General features: G+C 41.4%; 14 protein-coding genes across 14 annotated transcripts; 8 read left to right on the top strand and 6 right to left on the bottom strand.

Moving 5' to 3' along the window:
- The first annotated feature begins 7 nt into the window (after positions 1-7).
- On the top strand, positions 8-2,865 carry WALSEDRAFT_56493 (phosphatases II). The gene is made up of 7 exons (XM_006956740.1): positions 8-159; positions 207-261; positions 312-397; positions 442-1,051; positions 1,097-1,280; positions 1,325-2,612; positions 2,658-2,865. Exons 1-6 carry the CDS (start codon positions 21-23, stop codon positions 1,538-1,540), a joined length of 1,290 nt encoding a protein of 429 aa, XP_006956802.1. The 5' UTR covers positions 8-20; the 3' UTR covers positions 1,541-2,612; positions 2,658-2,865.
- On the bottom strand, positions 1,666-2,838 carry WALSEDRAFT_27503 (La-domain-containing protein; the record flags this gene model as incomplete). Its single annotated transcript, XM_006956741.1, has 2 exons — positions 1,666-2,612; positions 2,658-2,838. The coding sequence occupies 2 exons, from the start codon at positions 2,836-2,838 to the stop codon at positions 1,666-1,668; spliced, it is 1,128 nt and encodes a 375-aa protein (XP_006956803.1).
- Positions 2,866-3,635: 770 nt separating the features above from the next.
- On the top strand, positions 3,636-5,975 carry Cmp1p (Metallo-dependent phosphatase). The gene is made up of 6 exons (XM_006956739.1): positions 3,636-3,733; positions 3,782-4,061; positions 4,108-4,206; positions 4,253-4,510; positions 4,555-4,694; positions 4,742-5,975. Exons 1-6 carry the CDS (start codon positions 3,648-3,650, stop codon positions 5,859-5,861), a joined length of 1,983 nt encoding a protein of 660 aa, XP_006956801.1. The 5' UTR covers positions 3,636-3,647; the 3' UTR covers positions 5,862-5,975.
- A 75-nt stretch (positions 5,976-6,050) lies between these two features.
- WALSEDRAFT_59604 (PLP-dependent transferase) lies at positions 6,051-10,485 on the top strand. The gene is made up of 6 exons (XM_006956737.1): positions 6,051-6,206; positions 6,252-6,323; positions 6,369-6,378; positions 6,428-9,402; positions 9,446-10,006; positions 10,051-10,485. The coding sequence occupies exons 1-4, from the start codon at positions 6,145-6,147 to the stop codon at positions 7,577-7,579; spliced, it is 1,296 nt and encodes a 431-aa protein (XP_006956799.1). The 5' UTR covers positions 6,051-6,144; the 3' UTR covers positions 7,580-9,402; positions 9,446-10,006; positions 10,051-10,485.
- WALSEDRAFT_15268 (hypothetical protein) lies at positions 7,632-9,627 on the bottom strand (the record flags this gene model as incomplete). The annotated part of the gene is made up of 2 exons (XM_006956437.1): positions 7,632-9,402; positions 9,446-9,627. 2 exons carry the CDS (start codon positions 9,625-9,627, stop codon positions 7,632-7,634), a joined length of 1,953 nt encoding a protein of 650 aa, XP_006956499.1.
- Positions 8,852-10,467, top strand: WALSEDRAFT_31499 (hypothetical protein). The gene is made up of 3 exons (XM_006956738.1): positions 8,852-9,402; positions 9,446-10,006; positions 10,051-10,467. The coding sequence occupies exons 2-3, from the start codon at positions 9,654-9,656 to the stop codon at positions 10,433-10,435; spliced, it is 738 nt and encodes a 245-aa protein (XP_006956800.1). The 5' UTR covers positions 8,852-9,402; positions 9,446-9,653; the 3' UTR covers positions 10,436-10,467.
- Positions 10,460-11,383, bottom strand: WALSEDRAFT_67675 (hypothetical protein; the record flags this gene model as incomplete). Its single annotated transcript, XM_006956736.1, has 2 exons — positions 10,460-10,908; positions 10,953-11,383. 2 exons carry the CDS (start codon positions 11,381-11,383, stop codon positions 10,488-10,490), a joined length of 852 nt encoding a protein of 283 aa, XP_006956798.1. The 3' UTR covers positions 10,460-10,487.
- Positions 11,384-12,067: 684 nt separating this feature from the next.
- Positions 12,068-13,294, top strand: WALSEDRAFT_43536 (Dolichyl-diphosphooligosaccharide-protein glycosyltransferase 48kDa subunit; the record flags this gene model as incomplete). Its single annotated transcript, XM_006956735.1, has 2 exons — positions 12,068-12,992; positions 13,042-13,294. Coding segments are annotated over 2 exons (1,118 nt in total), but the record flags the coding sequence as incomplete, so codon positions are not given.
- Positions 13,295-13,302: 8 nt separating this feature from the next.
- Positions 13,303-15,395, top strand: WALSEDRAFT_67673 (hypothetical protein). The gene is made up of 2 exons (XM_006956734.1): positions 13,303-13,454; positions 13,503-15,395. Exons 1-2 carry the CDS (start codon positions 13,326-13,328, stop codon positions 13,995-13,997), a joined length of 624 nt encoding a protein of 207 aa, XP_006956796.1. The 5' UTR covers positions 13,303-13,325; the 3' UTR covers positions 13,998-15,395.
- WALSEDRAFT_59603 (hypothetical protein) lies at positions 13,503-15,454 on the bottom strand. The gene is made up of 3 exons (XM_006956733.1): positions 15,404-15,454; positions 15,270-15,358; positions 13,503-15,222 (listed from the first exon to the last, which is right to left on the bottom strand). The coding sequence occupies exons 1-3, from the start codon at positions 15,441-15,443 to the stop codon at positions 14,050-14,052; spliced, it is 1,302 nt and encodes a 433-aa protein (XP_006956795.1). The 5' UTR covers positions 15,444-15,454; the 3' UTR covers positions 13,503-14,049.
- Positions 15,455-15,875: 421 nt separating this feature from the next.
- Positions 15,876-18,457, top strand: WALSEDRAFT_56486 (hypothetical protein; the record flags this gene model as incomplete). Its single annotated transcript, XM_006956732.1, has 2 exons — positions 15,876-16,831; positions 16,877-18,457. The coding sequence occupies 2 exons, from the start codon at positions 15,876-15,878 to the stop codon at positions 17,556-17,558; spliced, it is 1,638 nt and encodes a 545-aa protein (XP_006956794.1). The 3' UTR covers positions 17,559-18,457.
- On the bottom strand, positions 17,584-18,920 carry WALSEDRAFT_15511 (cora-domain-containing protein; the record flags this gene model as incomplete). Its single annotated transcript, XM_006956447.1, has 4 exons — positions 17,584-18,468; positions 18,513-18,590; positions 18,637-18,722; positions 18,767-18,920. The coding sequence occupies 4 exons, from the start codon at positions 18,918-18,920 to the stop codon at positions 17,584-17,586; spliced, it is 1,203 nt and encodes a 400-aa protein (XP_006956509.1).
- Positions 18,780-20,085, top strand: WALSEDRAFT_59602 (putative mitochondrial ornithine carrier protein AmcA/Ort1). The gene is made up of 3 exons (XM_006956731.1): positions 18,780-19,060; positions 19,105-19,260; positions 19,311-20,085. The coding sequence occupies exons 1-3, from the start codon at positions 19,004-19,006 to the stop codon at positions 20,028-20,030; spliced, it is 933 nt and encodes a 310-aa protein (XP_006956793.1). The 5' UTR covers positions 18,780-19,003; the 3' UTR covers positions 20,031-20,085.
- On the bottom strand, positions 20,055-21,310 carry WALSEDRAFT_35919 (ATP-binding domain 1 family member B; the record flags this gene model as incomplete). Its single annotated transcript, XM_006956730.1, has 4 exons — positions 20,055-20,457; positions 20,501-20,661; positions 20,709-20,865; positions 20,915-21,310. 4 exons carry the CDS (start codon positions 21,308-21,310, stop codon positions 20,104-20,106), a joined length of 1,068 nt encoding a protein of 355 aa, XP_006956792.1. The 3' UTR covers positions 20,055-20,103.
- Position 21,311: the final 1 nt, after the last annotated feature.

The following is a 21,311-nucleotide window of genomic DNA, read 5'->3' as shown; positions in this document are numbered from 1 at the left end:
TGACTTTGATAACGACCGCGATGGCTAACATAACGAGATATATACAGCGTATAGTATCTGGACCAAAGCAGAGGTTCAAGGATCCTGAGACTGATACTGATTTGGATCTCTCCTACATCTCTGATAACATCATTATAATGGGATATCCAACGCCAGCGAGTGAGAAGTTCGTTTATAATCCATACAATATCTCAACTACTTTCTAGACAACTACCAAGCTGTTTATCGTAATAATCAAGTGCACGTACGCAAATTGTTAGAGTGTGTCACTTACCGCTTGGACATATCACATTCAGCTAACAAGACTGAAGGAGCAGACATGGTCGCAACTGGCGTATATACAATCTCTGCCCATGTCACGAGAATAGCTACGATCCTTCTTACTTCTATAATCAAGGTTCGTCTTCTTTTCATCTGTTTTACTTCCTCATAGGCCAATAGTCTCCAGATATCCTTTCCCTGATCACCACGCTCCTCCATTACCACTCATAAAAGTCGCTGTAAGAGACATGAAGAGCTATCTCAGTGAGAACAAAGATAATGTCGTCGTCATACATTGTAAAGCAGGGAAAGGCAGGAGCGGTACGATGGCATGCTGTCTTTTACTTCTATTAGGCGAGCTACCACCGCCTAGTCGACATGTATCCAAGAAATCACGTTCAGATGTACCGCAGCCGGAGATAACACCACCAAATTTGGATCATTTAGACCCAAAACGTGAAGCTAGTACAGTTCAAAGGTTGGTAGCACCACATGTGGTACCATCACCAGCTTCCAGTACATCACATTTAACAACAACAGAAGATCTGCCACCAGCACTACAGAGAGCTCAAGATGTAATTCAGTTGCATACACATCGTCGTATGAAAACCAAACAAGATAGCGAAGTATCAAAATGGCGCACAGGTGTTAGTATACCTTCACAACGTCGCTTCATTGAATACTACGCGAGAGTTTTAGCAAGGGAAATCCCTCAGAATAACCATACTGTTAATGTTACTAAAATTACTGTACGTCTAACCGAGAACTTTGGAATGATAGGGAAAACAATGTGAGTTCGTTATCACTATTTACTTTTATATTGACAGATCACAAGCTTTGGTCTTGCTAATACGCGTATGGGTCTACATTTCGCCAAATATAACGACGATTATGTGAAAGCATTAGAAGATGGTGCAAAAGATAACTCGTTCAAGGTTGTCGATGATAAGTGGGATAAACAAAAGATGGTCACTAGATTCGCAGAGACTGATGAGTATACAGTTGAGGAATGTAATGATGTGAGTACACAATGTAATGTTTACACTAACTAACACTTTCCTAGGGCATAAAAATCCTAACTTTCAATCCAAATGTTACACTAACATCAAGCAGGGAATGCAGATTGCGATTAGTTTTCGGTCAATTTTCAGTCGGATGGATTTGGTTTATTCCTGGATTTCATATCTTCCCTCTAGTCCTAACAAACGAACAAATAGACTTTACAAAAGGTTCGGTAGTTGGAATTTCTCTTGTTGATGTCAAATTGGAACTAACTTGAGGATAAAAAGACTAGTACAGTACACACTAATCAAAACTATCTTTAATACAATGTATGAAATAGAATAAGCTATGATATGATGATGACTTTTTAAATTAAAAAGAAAAGCTTTGAATTTTGAATGTTTATTTTGATTCCTTGTTGGCGTCATTTGAGCCATTGTCTATTGTATGTGATGATGCACTTTGCTGAGAAGGTTGAGTTGATTGATTAGATTGACCTGAGTGACCTGATTTAGCTGCGATTTCTTCGTTGTACTTTGATGCTTCAACTGGAGTGGCATTCTCATCAAATTGAGGATCTTCTGCAGGTGGTAAAGAGTCTATATCAATAGTTGACTTTGGTGCATCTGGTAAAACCCATTTCTTCCATACGCCATGAGCGAGTCTAACTTTACCAACAGGATTTGTGTTACTAGCAATGATATCGATCTCCTTTTGTACTTGAGACATATCGAGGGATTCCTTTTGTAAAACACCCTCTTCCTTTTGGCTTGGCTCGGCATTTTCAGCAAAGAAGTAGACTTCAACGAGATGGGACATTGAGAAAACATCTCTCAACAAGTAAAGGTCGACTGACAAGGCTTTGACCCTGTTGAAAGTGGTGAATACAGGGATGTCTACCCAACCATCGCTGTCCATTTGTTGACGTAAGAAGAAATCTCTAACTAAATTTTGTGTTGTGAAGTAGTATTCTAATTGACCTAATAAATAAAACCTGAGTGGATCTAATGGGTAGTTTGTAGTGGTGATAGGTGTTGGCATAGGCATTGGTGCGTAAGTGTGGCCTGCTTGAGTGTTTGGTGCGCCGAACATCTGGAAGGAGGAAGGCATAGCAGGTACGACAGGTGCGAAATTCTTCTGGTTCTTGTCGCTAGTCTTGCTTGGCTTTCTGTTCGACGACTTTCTTTGCTGCTGTTGTGGGTTTTTTGACTTTGTGGACTTGTTGTTTGCACGCTGGCTAGACTTGTTGGCATCACTACGCTTAGCCTTATTTGACTTTTTGTTTTGGCTTCTGCGAGATTGTACAGGTAATACTTCCTCAACTGGGACGGTAACCCAGTTCTTCTTCCCTAAAAAATATTAATATATAAGAGTATATAATGGTAGTTACACACCCCTCCGCGTACTATTAGAGTCAGTTGGTGTACTGCTTTGTGATTTTTCCTTGTTCGTCTTCTCTGCCTCACGGTCCCTATCCTTAGCGTCTGAAGCAGAAGGCCAGGATTTCTCATCTTTAACAGGCAATTCCTGTGGTGCGGCGACAGCTTGTCTGCTTTGCCAGACGTTCGTTGTCATGTTGATTGACTGATGAAGTTGCGAGTTGAAGCTTTGAAAACTCTATACAGGACATATTCCTCACTTCAAAAAATCAAAAATTTCTATTTATTCATTTATAGTTATATATCATTTTACAAACGATTTTTATCACTTTTAAAGCTTTTATTTCTTATATTTTATACTTTGTCGTCTAGAACGTATTTTGTATGTCATAGTGCATATACAACTACCATAGCCTAGTATTTCAATATAAGTTACTTATATACACCTCTATATCTTACAATATTCGCATCTTTTGTGAGATCTGCAAGGAAAATTTTCCGTAATCCTGAATCAATCAACGTAGTCATTATTTTATGCTATAGGTATTAAACTAGCTCACACTAATTGTATAGAGTACTCACCGTGCTCAATCTAACCCGTTATAATCACAAGATATGCAAAGACGTTACTCCGCGGCCAATTCAAGATGCAAATCAATGGATGATGAAACCACAGAGCCAGGAAATTGCCTAACATCCATTGCAGGTTACATTCCAAACTAGCTTATCCCCACTCGCATTGTAAGCTGGTAGAGTACTCCTTCATAGGCAGACTACTTAAGATATAACTATTGGAACTAGTCACAGTAGCATCTTTCAGAGAAGGTATCTCTACCTTTCAGATCCTTTCGTTAGAAAAAAAGACGATATATGGCTGTATAATCAAATTACCAGAGAGATGGACTATTACTATAATGATTATTGCAACATATAATACTAATATACACCATTTTCTGAATTCTATACCGTCCAAGCTTATTACATCTTGGTTTTTGACGACGACGAATGAGTAGCCAACAAGAGCGTATACAGAATGCCTTGGCTCAGATGTCATCAAAGCCAGTGCCAGATATTGATTTCACGGTACACACGTGAGTAGATCTCTATATAATATCTTCATTTCTGAGATGTACACCTAGCAACGAAGATGGCACACAAGTCTCGACACAGGAGAGAGTTATAAAGGATGTACAAGCTCCTGCCATGCAGCCACCTACGGATGAACAATTTTGGTCTAAAGTTGACCCTACAAAGCCAGATATCGCTTTCCTCAAAAACCACTTTTATAGGGAGGGTCGTCTGCACGAGCACCAAGCGTTATATATTCTACACCAGGCTACAGAGATATTAAAAAATGAGCCAAATCTACTCAACGTAGACGCTCCAATCACTGTGTGCGGTGATATCCATGGTCAATACGTGAGTATGCTCGTATAATTAGGTTTATAATCTCAAGCCTATCCAGTTCGATTTAATGAAGTTGTTTGAAGTTGGAGGAAATCCTGTTGATACTCGCTACCTCTTCCTTGGTGACTACGTAGACCGTGGTTACTTCTCTATTGAAGTGGGTGATATATTCAACATATGAACGAACGTCTTAACAGATACAGTGTGTTCTCTACTTATGGGCTCTTAAGATTTGGTACCCTAATACCCTGTTCTTGCTTCGCGGTAACCACGAGTGCCGTCACTTGACTGATTATTTCACTTACAAACTCGAATGCAAGCACAAATACTCTGAAACGATTTACGACGCCTGCATGGAGAGTTTCTGTGCTCTTCCTCTTGCAGCAATTATGAACAAGCAATTCTTATGTATACACGGTGGTTTAAGTCCAGAGCTCAATACCCTTGATGATTTGAGAAGAGTGAGTAGGATTCTACGTTCGAAATTACCTCTAATGAATTGCAGATCGATAGGTTCCGTGAACCACCAACACACGGTCTCATGTGTGATATTCTATGGGCGGACCCACTTGAAGACTTTGGAAATGAAAAGTCTAGTGATGCCTTCATGCATAATCACGTTCGTGGTTGTTCGTACTTTTTCACGTAGGTTTGTTGCTCTCTAACTTACGTTCACTAAACAAGAATTTAAGATACACGGCTGCTTGTCAGTTCTTAGAACGCAACGGGTTGTTGTCAATTATCAGAGCTCATGAAGCTCAAGACGCAGGATATAGAATGTATCGCAAAACCAAGACAACTGGCTTCCCTTCTGTTATGACAATATTCAGTGCACCAAATTACCTCGACGTATATAACAACAAAGCTGCTGTTTTGAAGTACGAAAACAACGTTATGAATATAAGACAATTCAACTGCACGCCGCATCCATATTGGTTACCAAACTTCATGGACGTATTCACATGGTCCTTGCCGTTCGTTGGTGAGAAGATAACCGACATGTTGATAGCAATTTTGAATATCTGCTCAAAGGAGGAATTAGAAGAAGAGGAAGAGGAAGAAGCAGCTATTGAAGCAGCAGCTATTGCAGCAGCTAATGAAAAGGTCGTACCAGAGCCTGAAATACCGTCGGTGCAAGTACAAGAAGCCGAAACTGAAATCAAGGCACCACCAAAGATTGTCACATCTAATGAAGCTAGTCAAGATGAAATGGCAGCTGCCACATCCGACCTCCGTCGCCAGATTGTCAAGAACAAAATCATGGCAGTTGGTAAGATGGCACGGGTGTTTGCCTTATTGAGAGAAGAGAGTGAAAAGGTATCAGAATTGAAGGCATTGCACAACACGAACAAGCTACCATCCGGTCAATTAGCCTTAGGTGCAGAAGGTATAAAAGAAGCTATTGAGAACTTCGACGATGCCAAGAAGTCTGATATTGAGAATGAAAGATTACCACCAGATTTGGTTGACGCAGATATAGATGCGCCAGCTTCACCTGCATTCTCACAGCCGGGTACGCCTACGAATATCGACGAACCATTATCATATTCAGCTGCAAATGGCGTAGGATCACCAATGTCCCCGCAATCGGGTCCAAGTTCACCAGCTTCAATTGGAAGTTCACCATCCATTGGACCAACAATCGGTCATGGACATTCACAGTCATACGCTTACACACCTTCAACGCCGTTTAGAAGGGGACATCACGCTAGACAACAATCACTCGGTACAACTTCAACATCACCTTCTAATAGACGACGCTCACTCGATCAAACGATTTCACTTATTAGGGAAGCGATGGATCACGATTAATGCGATATTCAACGGTGGAATTATGTTTTTTTTCTCTAAACAAACAATTGTAATGATTTTCTACTCAAAAAAGCTAGTTATTATGTTTTATAATGGCACATGAATATACCTTGATATATTTTTTTAATCACCCGGTTATTGTATCGTACCGTCATTGTGGATTATTGGGAAAACAATCTAAAAGGAAATGTCGGGAGAAGTAAAAGAATTGGAAACTATCGTAAATGAGAAATTAAACGTCGTAGAGAGTAGAGATCAGGAAGTTCCATTGTCTAAAAGAGGTATGGACAATTACAATAGAGTAGCAGGCAGGATGGGAGCTTTCGAGAAATTAATGGCGGATATGTGGGTATTTTACTGATAGTTGTATTATACCTAAAGGCTATCCAGCTACGACGCAGATAAAAATCCCGAGGGTATCATAAACCTCGGTGTAGCAGAATCAGGTTTGATGGCAGATGAGTGAGTTTTTCTTATCGAGAAGCGTGTAATCTAACACAGAGATAGGTTAATTGAAGTGAGTATTCCTTAAATGTCTACAAATTATATAGTTTATGGCCATTTAGTATTATAATACACACTTCAAACTACGCGGCTTCGATTTAACATACGGAAACAGTTTGGGTACATCGATCGAACTCGGTAATGCTATGGCAGATTTCTTCAACCGTATACTCTCTCCAGTGAAACCAATAAGACGTGGGGATATCGTAGTCGGCGTCGGTATGTCAGCTGTAATTTCACAACTTAGTTGGTATATCTGTGAACGTGGTGAAGGAATGTTAATTGGAGCACCATATTACAATGGTTTCGATGCTGATCTTACTGCACAATCCCAGGTTGTACCAGTTGAAGTACAATTCAGAGACTCTGTCGACCCACTATCGGTAACTGCATTGGAGGATTTCGAGAGAGTACTTCTCGAATCTGAGAAAAAAGGCACAAAAATAAGGGCTTTACTTGTAAGTTCACCACAGAATCCTCTAGGTTGGATTATATCACGCGAGACATTGATTGCATACGGTAAATTCGCCCAGAAGTATAACATTCACTTCATTTGCGATGAGATATATGCTTTGTCGACATTTAAGAGCAAAGATGTACCATCTCCACCAGAGTTCATCAGTGCTGCTTCAATAAATTGGGAAGAACATGGCGTTGACCCCTCAAGAGTGCATATTTTAGTAGGTGCTAGCAAGGATTTCGCTAGTAATGGTTTACGAGTCGGTGGACTTATTTCGCAATATAATAGGGATCTCATTAGTGCTCTCGCTACTAGTGCTATTCTAATGAAACTTTCTAGTCCGTCAGATATACTCTGGAGGACACTCCTCGCTGATGAAAAGTTCATGGATTGGTATATTCCTGAAAATCAAAGACGATTGTCTGATTCCTATAATTTCGCCACGGATTGGTGTAAACGTTTAGGAATCCCCTACGAGAAAGCATGCGCTGGATTCTTCTTCCTTATCGATCTCAGGGGATACTTCCCAACGCGTAATGCAGCTGGTGATATCCTCGATAGTGATGAGAAACGCCTTCAAGAACTCTCTTCACGTTTAGTTGCCAACAAAGTGCTTCTCAACCCTGGTACGAGCTATCACCATAGGGTTCTTGGGATGTTCCGTCTCACTCACACACTCTACCCATCCGTGCAGGAAACCGGATTGGCGAGAGTAGAAAAAACACTTAAAGAAATACGTAGTGGAAATGTATAAGCTTTAGTTAAACTTTCCTTTTGTGCAACTTTATTTATGTAATACAATATTTTTACAAAGCTTGGAAATTAATATGATGACTTTCTTTTCGACGCTCTGCCTCGTCTTCCTTTTTCTCATGTATGTGTAATCCAAACACGACAGCGCCGAAGAGGACGCAAAGGACTGCTACGACGACAGTAACGAAGGGGATCCATTTGTTAGTTTTCAAGTACATCTCTATATGCCAATCGTGGTTGTAGTAGGCTGGTGTGATGATTACTTGTGAATTTGGTATAATACCTTCAAAATTCATATGCTGCGAGCTTCCATTTTTGGACGTACTTCCCACATGAAGGTTCTCGATGTAATTGTTAGTCCTTCCTAGTCCTATGACACTGTAAGGGGTTAAAAGCGCATCGAATGCTGTACTAGGTAGTTGTGGTATTGAGGCAGCCATTCGTTTTCCATTCGTATCGAGTATTGTGAATTTGTATGTACCACCTATTGCATTGACACCGAATGGTTTGTATCTCCCAGCTGTTGGACTGTCGCACCAATTTTCACATGCGCCATTCAACATTAATGTCTTGATGAAAAACGCGTCATTCGCTATATTATTCTTGATAAATGTTACAGAGTTCAAGCGTTGGAGCATAATGTCTAAGCTACCATCTTCATCTATATCAATCCAACTAGCTGCTCTTACATCCTTGATGTCCTTCAATATGGTTGTTTTGGAATCATCACGTAATGTTAAACTACGTGTTTTGTTGACAAGTACATTATCGAGGATGGCACCACGTGTGGTGGATCCATCTGAAAGTAAGCAAAGTATATCTGGAAAACCATCTAAATTGTAGTCACCGATTTTGAGACTGAGTGGTAAACCAGGTTGGAGTGAATGGTCTACCATCTTAAGTCGCAAATTGGAATTTTGAGTGAGCTGTTCAATTGGAATTTTGAGCCTCTTTTCCTGGTTATATTCAAATTTATCGTCTGCTACACAAAGTTCAGAAGGCGATCTACATTCACCTCCACCGCCTGAGATTAGTGAAGGATGTAGCAATGCTTCAAAGCTACGTGAATCTACGCAAAGTGGTATTTGTTTATTGAAAACGACATTAATTGAGCAACTTTTACCTAAGCCATCCCGTGTAGTTGACTCACAGGTGGGAAAAATCATATCAATTGTACCATCTCTATCGAAATCTGCAAATGAAATCATACCAGTTCCTTTTGGAAGTGAGTTTTGAGAATGTAAGACAAAGTTGTCATTAGCTGGGTTATTAAGCCATATTTGATAGCTTGGTTCATGTCCAGAACAAACGAGGAAGAGATCGGCGAGACAGTCTCCATTGAGGTCTATGAAAGCATTGCTGTGTGTCTGGCTCATCTTACAAGGTGTGCCAGTGGATGTGTCGAAATTGGGTTCTATAATGTCGTACGGCTGGTCGCGATCATCGAGAGTATTGGAGTATAAAGACAATTGATCATCTTTGGTACCCGCATCGTAACGATAAGCGAGGAAATCGTTCGATAGTCTACCTTGTGCATCGAAGAATGTCGGTTGGGTGTATGATATGTTAGGAAGTTGTACTGGTGATTCAAAACCGCCATTGCCATCACCGTGGAATAAATAAAGTTGTATCTCTGTCGTTGTACGCCCCTCACCGACAGCCATTACATCGAGTTTACCATCGTGGTCGATATCTGTAGCGACTAAAGTTGATATTTTAAAAGGAACGCTAACTGTTGAATTACTCTCAAAGGTGTATTTGTCATGATTCCATAGATGCGACCGTATTGTCTTCTGGTCAGCATCGACAGAGAGGATATCTAAACTGAGGGTTGTTAATTAGGGAATAAATAATAGAATATACTAACTATTGATCACCGTTGAGATCTCCTAATGCAGATACGCGACCTGATATTCCGTCTAAACCTAGTTCTCCAGCGTCAATTAAACCATCCTGTGTGAATCGCTGCTTAGTGGAAATATCCCAGCCATAAGCCAAAGTTGTTAAACTAGTTGTAGCTAAAAGTATTCTATTATCTATTATTCTCATTTCGTAGTCCTTGATTAAGAACAGCGATGAGTGTGCTGGATCATCCGATAGAATTTCTACCAACGAGTACGCAATGGAGTGAAGATAACAATCCTGGTAAGCCACCTACCAGAAGATTAAAGAGGCTTTCTCTACTCAACGGAAAAGATAACGATAGACGGCGATCTGAGAGTACGGAAGCGGGTTCATCGATAAGCTCATTAAGTAGCGTGAGGAGGAGCAGTACTCTAAGTACGATTGCTACACCAAGAAAATACAAGCCAAGTACAGAATACATCCCTTATCGTGCACACAATAGACATTCATCCAGTTTGGATAGCTACTCTAGCGAGAGCAGCACACCTTTACAACATACACCGCCGATGACGCTATTTGATCAGTATGTCATCCAATTTATGATGTACTTTAACTTACAACTATCAGACACGCTCCTTTATTAGCCAATATAGCTCACAAAGAGTCTGTTGTCAACGATCTTAGATATGAGCTCGACTTACACGAGAAAGAGCTCAGGAAATTACGGATGGATTGGCGGAGGATCACGGCTGCTGCTAACGCTAACAGCAATAGGAGAAATAGCAAGGATAACAATAGTGATGACCAACAGACGCTGGTGCAGGCACCTACAGCGCACAATAGAACTCCCTCACCATTAAATGCTAATATGCAGCCCCGTAGAATGTCACATACGGAAAATACACCAAATGCGATCATACAACAAGGTGTTGATATGTTGGTAGAGGGTGTCGGTGCATTCTGGGATGGATTCAAGAATGGACCAGGTCAAGGACCACCAAGACGAGCATAACTTTAATGTAACATATACATAATTCTTACATACAATATCGTTGATTATTCGGTTATCTCAACAATGAGTTACCAAATTGAGGTGCCCTCCTATTGCTTTTCTTGGCTGAGGCTAGTAAGTCTGTGTGTGTTGGATTCAATAATTTATGAGGACGTGGTGTGACTGGTGGTTGCTGACTTGTTGCAGAGCGTTTCTTTGACGTCACAGTCTCTGTATCATCCAATTGATATTCTTCAAGTTCATCATCATTTTCTGGTTGTTCAATCATAGATTTACGCTTCTCTTTCGCTGCTTTCTCATCTGCGGCCTGCGCCTTCGCTTGTGATTCACGGTGAGCATCCGCAAATAGAAGTTTAGGTTTCGGATTTGGCGTTGGTAAGAAATCAACATGTGAAGGATCTAATTTAGATAAGCGTTTAACTGATGGTGGGATGTCCTTGTATGGATTTGGGAAAGCGCATTTTGCGCCACGGCTGATAACGTTAGATCGGCATAATGAATTAAAGCGACTACTCACAAACTATATGTTAAATGTTCAGGTTCAGGTGAAGAAGATTGTAGCCTCCTGAGACCTCTCTTTGGTCTGTGGGTTGAACGAGCATTGAAAATATTATCGGAGTCATCTTCTTGAGGAATGCTATTAGCGTACTTGGAAGTAGATGTTGATGGTTGGTTGATTGAGTGATCGTAATCATGCTTATCTTCTGAGATGTCCTCATCGTCGAATAAGCCATATCCGACGCGTTTTTTACCCTTATGAAAGTAGGCAGAAGCTGGTAAATCATCATCTGATGAAGCTAAATTGAAACTACGCGTGTCTTCTTGTTCTAACTCGTCATGTAGCGATAAACGTGATTTCTTGTTTAAACGGAATAACTTTGGTGAAGATAACGGTCTCTTTGGTAAGGATTGCTTAGGTTTAGGTGATAATCTATTCGGTGGTATCATGATGGTCGTGCGCTAATAACTTTCGAATTTCGTAAATGGCACGTTAGGATAGAAAATCCATGAACGAAAAAGGTTAAAAATAAAAAATGGATAATTTTGAAAAATATACGCGTGAATTCGTAGACGCACAGATTAGATATATAAAAAGACCATATACAGTTAGAGATAAGCCACCTGCGGGGTCTGTACTCTCGACGAATGTGGTTAAAGCGATAAATAGATCAGTAAATCTAAATAGACAGAAGTTGATAGAGTTACACTTCAATGAGCAATCAAAATCAGCAGTCGTCGAGCAATTAGTCGAGTTGGAGAGGATGAAATTGAGGAGAGAGAAGGAAAGAGAAGACGAACTGAGAGGACATACGATATCAGTAGACTTTAGGAAGTTTAACTTCACGAACCAGCTACCAAATGAATGGCCAGACGATAATGCAGATCCAGATAAGGTAGAAGAGTACGCGACATTGATATCGCAAGTAAAATCAATGGAAATGGTATTGTATAGGTTAGTCAGTAGGTTAGAACACTACGATAACCTCTTAGACCGCTTGGAAGATATACAAAATACCGGTATCAAAGACGACAATTATAAGGAATTTCTAACTAATATGAACAATATACCGAAAGACTTAAAAATAAAAAAATATACACAACCAGACCACTTATCTCTCTTTTGATTGTAAACTATGATGTACTTTGCTGTTCTATTATCTTTATTCAGTTATACACTAGCAAAATCAAAACTATTAATTGTACACGATGGTTTAGATAGTTTTAATAACTTGGTAGATGTATTAGATTACGATATCGATGTTAGCCATGTCAGAGATACTCAACTTATATCCACGTATGAAAATATACTCTTACTATCAAACACACTAGCTAATATTCCCCCATTTGAGCTAGTCGACCATTTAGAAGACGGAGGTAACTTACTAGTAGCCAGTGACAGCGTGGACGACAACCAACTCAGTATATTAGCAAAACAATTCAGTATCGGGATAGATAAAACACCAGTAACCACCTTTGACGGTGATAAGACACTCTCAATAAATACTCCAGAGTGCGGCAGCAAACCAGTCTTACTCTCTAGCAACTCACATAGCTTTACATCCAAGAACCCACTCAGCTGGACACTTTTGCAGTCACCACCAGGTACACTTAACCGTAATATCATATCTGCATTACAAACAACGAAAAACTCCAGAATCGTCTGGTCTTCCTCCTTAGATCTATTTAGTAATGACTACATCAATGATGAAGATGTTTGCAATCGTCAATTCGTTAAAAACCTTATTGACTGGACATTCAATAAATTAAACAATGTACAGGTCACTGATATTACACATTATAGAACCGGTGAAAATGAAACAGCGGAGTATTACTACAATGATGAGGCGAATTTCGAAGTCGCGTTGTCTGTAGATGATAAACCATTTATCACGGATGACTTACAGCTCGAATTCACAATGCTTGATCCATACATTAGGGCAACACTTAAGCCTTCTTACACAACTAAAGATGGTCGTTCAATGGTTTATAAATACACTTTCCGTGTACCAGATAAGCACGGTATCTTCAAATTCGTTATCGACTACAAGAAGAAAGGGTGAGTAGTTGATTCACTCGTGTACACTTCTCTAACATCACTATTATAGATTTTCATATATACACAAAGAAATGCGTACAACTGTTGCACCTATTCAACACGACAGACATCCACGCTTCCTCTCACATGCTTGGCCATATTACACTGGTGTGTTCAGCACTATTGCAGGCTTCCTTATCTTCTCCGTTCTCTGGTTGAATTTGAACGATAAGAACGATAAGAAATCTAACAAGAAGGAGTAATTCGCAATTGTGTTAAAAATATATATCTAAAATTATGCATTTAGTTCCTCTGTTTCCATGAACCCCTCGACCAATTACATTCACGTAATTAATGTCTTCACGGGTTGTCGACAGAATACAGAAGTATTCCGGTATTGCATTCGGTGGTTTTGTAGTTCTTCATTTATGCGCACCCCATGCAGGTGCTCTGTTAGGCCCAAACGTCGTAGATGATGTAGTAGTGAGTAAATAAGCAAGCTGATAGAGTATTTACCGATAGACGCGGTAGATGATAGGTCGCACGCTTTATCACCAACCTTACATAGAGTACGCATGTATTGGAGGTTCATTATCTGTCCACATCATTTCTAGTATTTACAAACGTATGAAAAGGGGAACAAGCAAACGCGTTAGTGCGCAAAACAAAACTGGATGGGTGCTCATACCCCTCTTATTTGGACATACACTCATACATCGCGTCATACCCGCTATGGATGTGAAACCGATACGGTCATTGTCACCTTCTGAGCTATCCTACGCTCATTATGTAGGCCATGCTCTCACAACGCGTCCTTTATTCAGCATCATCGGATACACTTCACTTACTGCTTTAGTTATATACCACGGATTGGTTGGCTTGATGGTCAAACGCAAGAAGGTCAAACATGCAGTAACTGTCAATATCGCAGTCATAGGAATAGGTTTGGCACGTATTGCTAACGGCTACACACCCGACTTCATGACAGGTCGTTATGAAGCAGTATATAATCAGTTACGAATATAATTATCTATGTTTTACAATCAGAAGACAAGCGTGATATTTTTACAGAGGAACTTTAAATAGGTGGGGCGCTAAACCGATCTAGTACGTCAAGTGCATCACGAACTGCACCCATTTCGACGAGCAATCTGCGGCGTTTACTGTTACTGACGAGCTGTTCTTGAGGAACGAGCTGAGGTAACTGCAAGGACGTGCTATTACGTCTAGCCTGTCCAGATGGTCTTTGAAGCGATGATGGTTGTGGATTTGACTCCTGTTGTTGCAGCCTTGCGAGATCGACTTTGACTTCGGCTTCTGGAGGAACATTCTCGAGAACCTTTTCAACCTGCTGATGCAATTCTGCACCAGTGCAACTCGTCCTACTAGCCACGAGGTCTGCGAGCAAGGCGAGATCAGCCAATCCGATATTTGGATGAGATTTAAGCCTGCGCCAGGCATCTGAAGCCGGTATGCTTTGACCATTCTCATCAACTTCCATTCCAGCGCCCGGTGGTGTATGTGTTGGACATCCCTGACATTTCTGGGATGGGCTACCCTCAGTACAGACGCTCCCTTGGAGTGCCTCAAAGAAGGCTCGTCCAGGCTTGTCATCCCGACATGCCAGACTGTCATCTTGCTGACAGGCCATACAGTTATCGGGGTCGCCACTGCATTCCGTCTGAACTTGGAAAAGCTTCTTGCCGGATGTGCGCTTCTTCCTGAGTGGCTGTGCAGGTTGATATGCTGGAGGATTGTCCAATATACTTGCGGCCGGCGGCGCGCTCTCTTGGGTAGTCACTTGCCGACAAACACAAGGCGTCTCTTCAGAACAGAAACCACAGCTGAAAAAGCGATCAAGCTCATCATCAACCTTGAGTTGGTCAACTTGGAGTATATTCTGCAGTTTTATTGGTGATGGTGCGATTTCTGGCTGTGGAATCTCATTTGGAGATTCGTACATATCCCGATATTTACGCTTTATAGCCCGCTGGGTCGCGCTCGTGTCGTGTGAACTACCACTGGCTATACTGCTACCATCTTCATAACGCTGTAGGCGTTTCTTAAGTACAACATTCTCATCCTTAAGCGCGTCATTCTCCTGCTTAAGTTTCTGTGATACTTGCTGAAGAGCCACGTTACGTTCTATCGCGTTAGCCTCATAGGCTGCTAAACGTTGTTCTAACTCCTGGACGTATTCCTGCTTGCGCTCTCGGAAGGCTCTCTGTGCGACCCTATTCTGACTCTTGCGCTGATGTTTATGTTAGAAAGCGTCTAGATCATAACTTAAACGCTCACATTCGGTGGATCCTGCTCTATCGGTTTTCTACCCGGTTTAGGCCGGGCAGGAATCTCCCAATTCTTGGATGGCTGGACATATATCTTTCCTGATAAAAATGTTAATAGGAGTATGTAGAATGACATAAACTTACCAGTTATCTCCTTCTTTGGAGCTGCTTTGATCGCTGACATTCTTTTTATCGCCCCGTTGAGCGTTTTATCGACTGATCAGATAAAGATCGCGAGCGCTAGTCAGAACTCCGAAATCAAAAATCGAATTTTTTTTAAAATATTTCATAGATAGTAGAATATTATATTTCGAATATTTTATCAGGACATTTTGCGATCGTTGAGATACCCTTTTTGTTTATATTCTTAGCATATGTGAAAATCTTTTCCTGAGGGTATACAAAGGAAGATATTGTAGATTTTGAAACATTATACATGGTCTGCGTAATGCAAACTATCCATCTTTGTCTTGCCTCATATATCTCTGAAGCCTCCCTTTCGAGATTACGTCGATAAACAAAAACGTTGTATACACTAAGATAGATAATATATATGTTTGATAATTATGATTAAATATTATAGAAAAACACTCTAACCACCTACCGTCATCATATAATGAGTAGGATCTGCATACGCAGGCAGTCTACATTAGAAACTATCATTAATAGAGCCTCACATTATGCACAACCAACAATAGAAGATTTAGAAGTTCTCAAACCTCAACAAATTCCTATCGAGGATGCTGACAAAACTCAACTTTATCACAGTCTATACAAAAGAGTCGATGGCGCATTCACGAAGGCGCAATTACGGCATTTGATACGTGAGTTATCCATGCGTAGTCCGTCCAAAACAACGAAACACAATCTGGTCGATTCATTACTAGCACGCTGGGGTGTACATTCAGAAAGCTACATAAAGAAGCAAAGGATGGTTGATCTTGCAAGGAAGAAAGAATCAAGTGCTATATTGTCATTACCTGATCACGCTCTATTTCTCCTTTTAGGCCAGGATGGCCAAGGACACCAGCAGCTTCTCTCACCCAAGTTCGGTGTGAAAGTTGGTATAAGGCGGGCTCCAAAATTGGCATTATCTATCACTGGTACACATGAAGGTGTTGACGGTGCCAAGGCCTTCTTGCAGCGTTTCATAGAAGATGTGAAAGTTGTTGATATTCAAGCACAAAATGCGGCACAGATCCCACGCGCGGTCTTACTAGGTGTATCCAGGATAAGTAATGCCTATGTTGATCCTCAAGGACGTGACAAAGGCTTTGTTAAGGTTTATGCACAAACGGAACATGATATTGAGGTTGCTAGACGTCTTCTTAGTCTTCATTTGAGTCATACTGCTGGTAATTCTCCAGTTGTGGTTGCCCCAGATGCTCCCCTTACAATCTTGCCTTACGATTTTCGTGACGAACGTCCCTGGGATTTCTTTTCTACGCCTTATCGCCTAGGTGCCCTCAAAGACTTTGCAGATGGTCACGAGCGCATTGATATACCGCAAGAGCGCCTCTTTGAGGCTACTAATTTGTTGAGTAATTCCAGTGACGATGTTGTTGAAATCGAGTGAGTGCTCATTTAATAAGATCTACAGTTACTTATTTTTGTTAGATTGGGTCATTATCTATACCAACAGGAAGAAAATTACGTGGCAAAGACCGAAATTGACACATCTGCATTGCCCACTCCACGGTTTATCCCATCCGTTAACCCAGCAGCACTCAAGATCGCAAACAAAGGCGAGAGCCCTGAGTTGCGTCTCGTATATTCGTTAATAGGAGAAAACGGAGAAAAGCTGTCATTTATCAGCCTCCTCAGTCAGACAATGGACGGTCATGCCAGGTTAACGCAATCACTTCACAGTGTGACTCAAGAGGGTCTTGTTTTACCTGGATGTCCAACCGACGCTCGTATAAGTAAACATCACAAGCTTGACACCTATCACGGTCTTGATCACTCATTGGGAAGCTGGCTAAAAGATGTAGAGGCTACCAATAGGATGCCACCTCTAAGTCTGATGGATGAAAGAGGCCTAGAGTGGCATCTCGAACAGCATCTTATCATTCATTCTGCCGAGGTCGAGATAACGCCAGGTTTATCATTGCGCAGGGAGAGTGTAGTGAATAATGAAAGCAATCAGTCTCATGAAGCTGCTAGTATTGTCATAGAAGAAGGAAGCACCATAGATAAAGAAAGTATCTATGAGATTTTAACTCAAAAATGGGCATTTGTCTACGACCAAATCAAATGGAGTAGACCACCACGTGAATATCAACCAGAAGAAAGTCTGTAAGAACTCATAATGCATTAAATTATTATTACTTAAGTATAGGCCATCCATGGCTATACAATCGTTTCCATATGCTTCCTCTATCGATGTTAATATGTTTTTTCATATAATTGCTGTCTGGGGATTTCATACCGAGCTTTATCCGTCTGATCCTGGCCAAACGTCTTAAACAAGCGAAGGTGACACCTGCTGAGAGAATAGCTGTGAATGCAGAAACGCTATAGAACGCGTAAGGGTTTTCTTCGAGGTGTGATTGCAAATTCATGCCGAACAATCCCGCAAAAAGAGTACCTGCGCCAATTCCAAGTGTCGCTATTGAAACTTTTAAATCTAGTGCGAGAAGCGCATTTCTGTTACTGTCTAGAATCAACTCGACAATTTCCTGAGTGCTTGTCACATTAGCGTCCAGGGCGTCTGCTTCAGTGACAATCTCCTCAATCTGCTTGGAGGCACTTTCGAGAAGCATCTCAAGCTCGTCATGATCATGCTCTTGTCGTGGTTGGCCGGCTTTCTTGTCCGTTAAATACATCGATGCGAGATCTTCGTCATTTTTCAGAACTTCTTCTATAGCCTCATGTACGAGCGTTGCTCTATTGCGCAAACCGGATAATTTGCGTGAGTAGTGAAGTAAATTTTTCAACTTCTCGCGCTCTATGTCGTCTTCTAAGTCAAGTAGTAAATCAGATACCAAGCGAGTTGTTATGTCCATTTCTGATTCGAGAGCAGCTGATATACTCAATAGAATGCTCTCCAATGCGCGAAATTCGTAAGGCATTGCTGAACGTACATCCCGGAGATTGTGTTCAAGGTTGTATAGAAAAACACTCTGTAAACGCGTATCAACGCTGCCTATTGGATCGAATAATAGTACTGCATCACTCTTAACCAAAGCCCGAACATGGAGAATGTTTATCTGATCGCGTTAGGTAGCCACCTAAAGAGTGACTGTGTACTCACAAGGAATGCTTCCTTACGTGCTAGGATCGTTGGAACTATATTGGGTATACGTGAATCAACTTTGCGTAAATCTCTAGGCTATGATTTCGTCAGCTCCTGTGGCTGCATTAAAGAAGGTACGGACGTTAAGCGAGTGTTCAGCGCATAAATCGCTCTTCCTAAATTTGCCAGAGACAGTCTTGACGTTCCCTTTGGCGTCTATCACCGTACCTAAGGGAATCAGATAGCGTTCGATATAGAGTGTCTATACTAACACCTCAGGTATATTTCATTGTTTGTTCGTCCCCACATACCCCTCTCTAGGAGAGTAGACGACGTTCTTTCATAACTTTGTGGCCATAAAGGCGCATTCTTTACGCTGACATCCTCGTTATCTGCCGAACGCCAACGCCATCTGAATCTAGACATATATCTTATACTAGTCGTACTATTTATTCCTAGTTTACATCTTCTGAGCATTTATCCACAGTTCGACCTAAACGTTCGAGAGAATGGTGTCGAGTGAAGCTGGTAGCGCGAGTGCGTTGAGGGATATAGCATTTGGTAGTGTCCGTGATCTATATTTTATATTTTTATATTCATTCTCTCATAGACAGCCGGTATGATCGCCAAAGTATTCGAGCATCCATTCGATCTGATAAAAGTACGTTTGCAATCGCAGCCGCTGGACAGGCCGGCAAGGTTCCTAGGACCGATAGATTGCTTCAAGCAGACGCTCGCAGGTGAAGGATTCCTTGGTTTATACAGAGTGGGTGCATTCGGAGAAGATTGTAGCAACAAACCTGACGCTACCTAAAGGGTCTCTCTATGCCTGTAATAGGTTCGATGGTGGAGAATGCTACACTTTTTGTTGTATATAATCAAGCTCAGGACGTTATTAGGAGTATGTCCGCTATCAAGTCTGGCGAAAGTCTCAGCCTCGGTCAGCTCGGTATAGCGGGCGGTGTAGCTGGCGGTGTGACATCTTTTGTCCTTACGCCTATCGAATTCATCAAATGTAGAATGCAAGTGCAAATGTTGTCACATATGGCTTCGGCTCAGTCACCTCATCCGGCTAAGACAAAAGTACCAGGTGCAGTTAGTCTCTTCCTCGACACCCTTAAGACACGTGGTGCCTCTGGTTTATGGTTAGGCCAGACCGGTACCTTTATCAGAGAAGCTGGTGGCAGTGTCGCCTGGTTCGGAGCCTACGAGTTCCTTAGCAGGTCTTTCCTTCCTAATGGCTCGACTGATAAATCACAACTTAAAACGTGGCAGCTTGTCACTTCCGGTGCCATCGCGGGTGTCTCTTACAACGTCATTTGCTTCCCAGCTGATAGCGTTAAGTCAGCTTTGCAGACATCGGACGAACTCGGTGGTCAGGTAGTAAAGAAAAGGTTCTTCCAGACTGGTATGGAGATCTACAGGAGCAGGGGTCTCGCTGGTTTGTATGCAGGTATGGGTGTCACTATCGCCAGGAGTGCTCCATCGTCAGCGATGATTTTCACCATCTATGAATTCCTCAACCAGACGTTTTAACAATGCTGATTATTAATAAATAGAAGAATATAGATGTACATAAACATGCAGGGTTTCTAGGTTTTTAAATGCTTCAGTTTTTCTTTGTGCTCTCAATAATTGGCTTTTGGGAACCACTGTAGGTATTTACGGTCGGTCTGAGGGTCTGACCTTGTTGTTCCTCCCTCTGTGGTTGTTGTCGGCGCTTGGTTTCACTTTCTGCGACAGCTTCTCCCTCTTCCTTCCACAGTTGGTTTTCAAACTCGTCATAATCTTCTCTAGCATCTAGCCATCTTTCTTGAACATCCATGTCGAGTTCTGAAGGAAGGTTCCCCATTACAGACGTAAACAAAGACAATGCACTATCTTGTTCTGCCATTTCACCTTGGAATACATAACCACAAGCTCTGTCTGTCAGTCTGACAAGTTTTGACATGCTGAGTTTGTCCTTTTGTATTGTTAGCATTGTTTTTATTCAGTTAATTACAGACCTCAACCGCCAATGTCTCGAAGGAAACCAGGCCAAAATCCTCTATCATTTCACAGATAGCCCTATTAAGCCCCTCTAACCGAGAAGTATGCCGCTGGGTGTTCAAATAGTCACAAATGTAATCCAAATCTTGTACTTCAGTGTAATAATCCAGATTGAAGGCTGTTAAATAGTATAAGAATAACTCCAATTTATTTAAGGATACTCACGCAGGTCGCCAAAGCGTGGGAGAGTGTCTATTTTAGACAACACGTTGATCTGCGGCTGCTCCAAAGCCAACATTGTTCTCAGAGAGAGTAAACATACTGCAATGTACCGACTTGGATCAGCGACACTCTGGGCGTCAGTGAGATGTACGACAGTAAGCTATTGTATGAATTAACACCATTATCCACGCGTTTAAAAGCCGCCTTACCCTACAATCCAACTTCTTCTTCAACTTCTCGAGAATATTGATAAGGGAAGAGTGACCGGTGGTAAGCTCAACTTGCCCTGGCATATCAAATACCAAATATTCATTCTCAGACTCCTCGATCTTCTCCTCAAGCCAATCAAAGTTGATATCAATGTATTCGAATGCGAACAGCATCGCACCATTTGGACCAAGATGATGTTCTTCCATAATATCTGTAACACTGACTAGATCTCGTATATCGATATCTGGTTTGTATGGTGGCTCATCAGCTGCTGGATCCAAGTTTATAGACGTAATAGGACGTTGTATAGCTGGCAAGAACTGCGATAAACCATCAACGTATGTAGTTTTACCTGCACCGGGTGGACCTATAACCAACTGACCGAATTTTGTCATA

This window comes from Wallemia mellicola, assembly GCF_000263375.1.
Source record: "Wallemia mellicola CBS 633.66 unplaced genomic scaffold WALSEscaffold_3, whole genome shotgun sequence".
In the NCBI taxonomy this organism is placed as follows: Eukaryota; Fungi; Basidiomycota; class Wallemiomycetes; order Wallemiales; family Wallemiaceae; genus Wallemia; species Wallemia mellicola.
Note: the sequence above shows the minus strand (reverse complement) of the source record. Positions and strands in the feature narration are given on the sequence as shown.

Excerpts from the sequence above, each read along its gene's own strand:
- WALSEDRAFT_31499 (XM_006956738.1), top strand. The coding sequence starts at position 9,654 with ATGAGTGTGCTGGATCATCCGATAGAATTTCTACCAACGAGTACGCAA. Across the intron at positions 10,007-10,050 it reads CCGATGACGCTATTTGATCA|ACACGCTCCTTTATTAGCCA; the intron begins GTATGTCATCCA and ends TACAACTATCAG.
- WALSEDRAFT_67673 (XM_006956734.1), top strand. The coding sequence starts at position 13,326 with ATGTCTTCACGGGTTGTCGACAGAATACAGAAGTATTCCGGTATTGCA. Across the intron at positions 13,455-13,502 it reads ACGTCGTAGATGATGTAGTA|ATGATAGGTCGCACGCTTTA; the intron begins GTGAGTAAATAA and ends TAGACGCGGTAG.
- WALSEDRAFT_59603 (XM_006956733.1), bottom strand. The coding sequence starts at position 15,443 with ATGTCAGCGATCAAAGCAGCTCCAAAGAAGGAGATAACTG. Across the intron at positions 15,359-15,403 it reads TCCAAAGAAGGAGATAACTG|GAAAGATATATGTCCAGCCA; the intron begins GTAAGTTTATGT and ends CATTTTTATCAG. Across the intron at positions 15,223-15,269 it reads TAGAGCAGGATCCACCGAAT|CGCAAGAGTCAGAATAGGGT; the intron begins GTGAGCGTTTAA and ends CATAAACATCAG.
- WALSEDRAFT_56493 (XM_006956740.1), top strand. The coding sequence starts at position 21 with ATGGCTAACATAACGAGATATATACAGCGTATAGTATCTGGACCAAAG. Across the intron at positions 160-206 it reads GGGATATCCAACGCCAGCGA|ACAACTACCAAGCTGTTTAT; the intron begins GTGAGAAGTTCG and ends ACTACTTTCTAG. Across the intron at positions 1,052-1,096 it reads GGAATGATAGGGAAAACAAT|CTTTGGTCTTGCTAATACGC; the intron begins GTGAGTTCGTTA and ends ACAGATCACAAG.
- WALSEDRAFT_59604 (XM_006956737.1), top strand. The coding sequence starts at position 6,145 with ATGGACAATTACAATAGAGTAGCAGGCAGGATGGGAGCTTTCGAGAAA. Across the intron at positions 6,207-6,251 it reads GAGAAATTAATGGCGGATAT|CTACGACGCAGATAAAAATC; the intron begins GTGGGTATTTTA and ends AAGGCTATCCAG.
- Cmp1p (XM_006956739.1), top strand. The coding sequence starts at position 3,648 with ATGAGTAGCCAACAAGAGCGTATACAGAATGCCTTGGCTCAGATGTCA. Across the intron at positions 4,207-4,252 it reads GTGGTTACTTCTCTATTGAA|TGTGTTCTCTACTTATGGGC; the intron begins GTGGGTGATATA and ends TAACAGATACAG. Across the intron at positions 4,695-4,741 it reads GGTTGTTCGTACTTTTTCAC|ATACACGGCTGCTTGTCAGT; the intron begins GTAGGTTTGTTG and ends CAAGAATTTAAG.
- WALSEDRAFT_59602 (XM_006956731.1), top strand. The coding sequence starts at position 19,004 with ATGGTGTCGAGTGAAGCTGGTAGCGCGAGTGCGTTGAGGGATATAGCA. Across the intron at positions 19,061-19,104 it reads GGGATATAGCATTTGGTAGT|ACAGCCGGTATGATCGCCAA; the intron begins GTCCGTGATCTA and ends ATTCTCTCATAG. Across the intron at positions 19,261-19,310 it reads GATTCCTTGGTTTATACAGA|GGTCTCTCTATGCCTGTAAT; the intron begins GTGGGTGCATTC and ends CGCTACCTAAAG.